We start from the raw sequence: 4023 nt of genomic DNA, 5'->3' as shown, positions 1-4023 counted from the left end.
GCGGCCGCGGAGTCATTAGCATAAATCTACATTGGCCACGCCCCGCGGCACCCAGCGCGGCGGAGATCCTCATATGGTCCCCATATGGTCTCGGTGTGATCCCTGTCGCTCCCAGATTGATTCCAGTCACCCCCAATATGATCCTAGTGACTTCCAGTCACTCCTAGTGTGAGTCCAATATGACCCCAGTCACTCCCAATACAATCCCAGTATGATTTCAGTCACTCCCAGTATGATCCCAGTCACACCCACAATGGTTCCAGTCAATTCCTATCCCTACCAGAATGTTACCGCTGTGATCCCAGTCACTCTCAGAATGATCCCAGTTTGATCCCAGTAACCCCCAATATGATCCTAGTGACTTCCAGTCAGTCCCAGTGTGAGTCCAGTATGATCCCAGTTTGATCCCATTAACCCCCAACATGATCCTAGTGACTTCCAGTCAGTCCCAGTGTGAGTCCAGTATGATCCCAGCTGATCCCAATCACAATTACAATGGTCCCAGTCAATTCCTGTCACTACTAGAATGATCCCAATATGATCCCAGCCACTCCCAGTATGATCCCCATCAGTCCAAGTCAGTCCCAGTATGGTACCAGTTGCCCCCAGTGTGGTTCCAGACACTCCCAGTATGAACCCAGCATGGTTCCAGTTGCTCTCAGTATGATCCTAGTTGCTCCAGTTGTGGTCCCAGTACATCCAGTATGGTTCCAGTATCTTCCAGTTGCTCCCAGTGTGTCCCTTTTGGGCTCCCAGCATGGGCCCAGTAGCTCCCAGTGCCTGCCAGTGCCTGGCAGGTAAAGGACCATGGAAAGAGATCTGAAGCAGTGCCTTCAGGACTGACCCCATGGAATGTGGGCTTTGAGCAGTTCCTTCAGGACTGACCCCATGGAATGTGGACCTGGAACAGTTCCTTCGGGACTGACCCCATGGAATGTGGACCTGGAACAGTTCCTTCGGGACTGACCCCATGGAATATGGGCCTGTGCCTCCTCCTCCCCCCACAGCAGCAATTGCTGTTTTAATTGAGGTTTTAATTAAAGGCTGAACTGTTCCTGGAGCTGCGATGGGATGGCTTTCCCTCCATCATCACCATCATCATCATCACTGCAATGCCTGGGGGGCCCTTGGGCTTTAGGGGAGGGAATTTGGGGGCTGTTTGGGGGGCACTCAGGGACAACCCTGTCTCTAACGGGGCCGCATGACAGGAGTTGTAGTCCAGGAAGTGAAGTGACTCAGCCAAAGGCGCCACCCCAAACACACATTTTCGGGTGCTGATTGGTTGGCGGTGTTGATGGGCGGGCACGGCAGCCAATGGGAGGCAGCGGTTTGGAGGGAACGGGGGGGGGGGGGGGGGGGGGGGGGGGGGGGGGGGCCCGGGGGGCCATTTGGGGCCCCCCCTCTTCCCCCCCTCCCCCGGGGGGGGGGGCGTTCTGGTGTCCCCCCACCCCATGTTGGCCGTGAAGGTGAAGGTGGAGGAGCCAGGTGAGGCCCTCTCCCCGATAACCCCCCCAGGGCCCCCAAGCCCATCCTGGGCTCCCCAAAACACCCCACGGCCAGTTACAGCCCCCTGCTAATGGCCCAGGGACCCTCAAACCCCCTGCAGACCCTCCCCCAACACCCTCAGAATCCCTCCCCAAAATACTTCTTCATGACCAGACTCCCAGAACTCCCCCCCCAAACACACCCAAAAGCCCCCCAGACCCCCAACACCCCCCAAGCCAACACTCTTGGGGCATTTGGAGAGACCCCAAAGGTGGGGGAGGGGATTTTGGGGTCCGTGCAGCTGCAGCTTTGGGGTTTCATTGCTTTATTGGCCCCCCCCAGATTGGGGGGGGAACCTGGTGGGCTCCAGGAGGGTCTCAACAGCCCTGGGGAAAAAGGGGAGAGCAAAGGGGGTCAGAGGGATGTGGGGAAGGGGTAGGGGCAGGAGGAACCCCCAAAATCAGGGGGTTGGGAGGGGCATACCAGAGCTGTTCCCGTAGGGCCCGGCGGTGGCACCGCAGCAGCCGTAGGACAGGGTCCTGGGGACAAACTGGGGGAGCCGGAGGTCATGGGGGGGGGCCACCCCACTGTACCCCCCCCACCCTGTAAGGGGTGCCCCAGCCCCACAATTGCCCCCCAGACCCATAAGTGACCCCTCAACCCCCCAAGTGCCTCTCAATCCACAAGTGCCCCTGCTCAGCCCCACAATTCACCCACACAGCCCCACAAGTGCCCCCCTGGCCCCATAACTGATCACTCTGAGCCCCACAATTGCCCCCCAACCCCAAAAGTGACCCCCCAGCCCCACAATTCCCTCCCCAGCCCTACAAGTGAACCCCCAGCCCCACAATTACCTCTCTGGCCCCGCAAGTGCCCCCTCATATCCCCCAATTCCTCCTCAGTCCCCCAATTCCCCTCACCCAGCGCCTGCCGTGAGGGTGCCCCCTGCTGGGCATCCTGGACGCCACTCCTGATTGGCCGCAGAGCGTCCTGACGATCACGTGACACCCAACATGGCGCCCCCCATAGGGCCCCAGTGGCATCACGTGACCGCAGGCATGGTTTCCACTGCAAGGACTCCTGGGAATCGGGCCGGGACGAGGTCGCCCCCTGGCGGCGGGAGGTGCAGAAGCGGCTCCTGATTGGGGTCTCGGAGGGCTCACGTGACTCCCAGTGCGTCGCCCCGCCCACCGGGCACGTGTCCAGCGCAGGCTCCTCCCCACGGCGCCGCCTCAGACGCCACTGGATGAGGGGGTCATCGGGGACGGGGCCTACGGGGGCGGGGCCTGCGGGGGCGGAGCTGAGCGGAGGTTCCGCCCCCTCTGGCCCACGGGGGCGGGGCCTGAGCAGGACCTGGCTGGGGGGGGGGAAGGGCAGGTTGGGGACTCTTCAAATACCGACCCCCCCATCGGCCTCCCCGCGAGGGGTTTGGGGACCCCGGGGGCATTTGAGGGGTTGTGAGGTCGGGGGGGAAGTACTTGGAGTCGGGAGGGGCAGTTGGGCGTCCCCAAGGGGCTCTTGGGAGGGCAGAGCAGGGAACTGAGGGGGATCCTGGGAGGCCCGGGAGTCGCTTGGTGGCCGCGCCGCTCCCCCACCTCCTCCGCACCAGTCGCTCCGCTCGCTGCTCCAGGCCGAGTCCCTGGGGGGGGACGCGGAGGGTGATGCGGGGACCCCCAAAATCGCCCCCCGAGACCCCCAAAATCGCCCCCCGGGACCCCCAAAATCCCCCCCTGGACCCCCCAAAATTCCCCCCGGTCCCCGGGGTCCCCTCAGCCCTCACCCGCTCCATGGCCCGCGCTCCGCCAGGCCCCGCCCCAACGGCCCCTTCTCGGTCGCTGATTGGCTGCAGGAGATGACGGGCGGGCGCTGCGGGCAATGGGAGGCCGGAGAAGGGAAAGGGGGGAGGGCGGGAGAGGTTTGGGGGGGTCCCTGAGGGAGGTTGGGACTCCCACAGAGGATTTGGGGGTCCCTGAGGGCGTTTGGGGCTCCCAGAGAGGATTTAGGGGGCTCCTGAGGGCGTTTGGGGCTCCCATAAAGGATTTGGGGGGTCGCTGAGCGACTTTGGGGCTCCCAGAGAGGATTTAGGGGGCTCCTGAGGGGCTTTGGGGCTCCCAGAGAGGATTTGGGGGGCTCCTGAGGGCATTTGGGGCTCCCACAGAGGATTTGGGGGGTCCCTGAGGGGCTTTGGGGCTCCCACTGAGGATTTGTGCCTCTCAGCCCCCCCAGTCCCCAACAGGGACCCCCAAATCTCCTCTAGAAACTCCAAACCCTCCCAAGGACCCCCAAAACCTCCGTGCCCGGTCCCCCTTGGACCCGCAGACCCCTCCAGGGAAACCGTAAAACTCTCCCAGGGACCTCTAGGGACCTTGTGGGTTTGGAGTTCCCGGAGAAGATTTGGGGGGTCCAGGGGCCAAGGGGTCTCTGGGGGGGTCCCTGAGTGGTTTTGGGGGTCTCTGGGTGGTTTGGGTTTCCCTGACTGGTTTTGGGGGTCTCTGAGGGGCTTTGGGGTGTCTCTGTGTGGCTTTGGGGTTTCTGGAG

General features: G+C 62.6%; 1 protein-coding gene across 1 annotated transcript; it reads right to left on the bottom strand.

The window, feature by feature from the left end:
* Window positions 1–1793: 1793 nt before the first annotated feature.
* On the bottom strand, window positions 1794–3307 carry LOC113981877. Its single transcript, XM_027709547.1, has 5 exons — window positions 3266–3307; window positions 3081–3124; window positions 2406–2842; window positions 1969–2035; window positions 1794–1871 (listed from the first exon to the last, which is right to left on the bottom strand). The coding sequence occupies exons 1-5, from the start codon at window positions 3272–3274 to the stop codon at window positions 1811–1813; spliced, it is 618 nt and encodes a 205-aa protein (XP_027565348.1). The 5' UTR covers window positions 3275–3307; the 3' UTR covers window positions 1794–1810.
* Window positions 3308–4023: the final 716 nt, after the last annotated feature.

Source organism: Neopelma chrysocephalum, unplaced genomic scaffold (genome assembly GCF_003984885.1).
Source record: "Neopelma chrysocephalum unplaced genomic scaffold, ASM398488v2 Primary Assembly neopelma1_96805, whole genome shotgun sequence".
NCBI classification, from domain to species: Eukaryota; Metazoa; Chordata; class Aves; order Passeriformes; family Pipridae; genus Neopelma; species Neopelma chrysocephalum.
The sequence above is the reverse complement of the archived record's forward strand: the minus strand, read 5'-3'. Positions and strand labels throughout refer to the sequence as shown.

Bases quoted from the DNA above. Each gene is read 5' to 3' on its own strand.
- LOC113981877 (XM_027709547.1), bottom strand. The intron at 2,843-3,080 runs GTGGGGGAGCGG...CCCCCCCCCCAG, and splicing joins GAGCGACTGGTGCGGAGGAG to CCAGGTCCTGCTCAGGCCCC. The intron at 2,036-2,405 runs GTGAGGGGAATT...CGGCTCCCCCAG, and splicing joins ACCCTCACGGCAGGCGCTGG to TTTGTCCCCAGGACCCTGTC.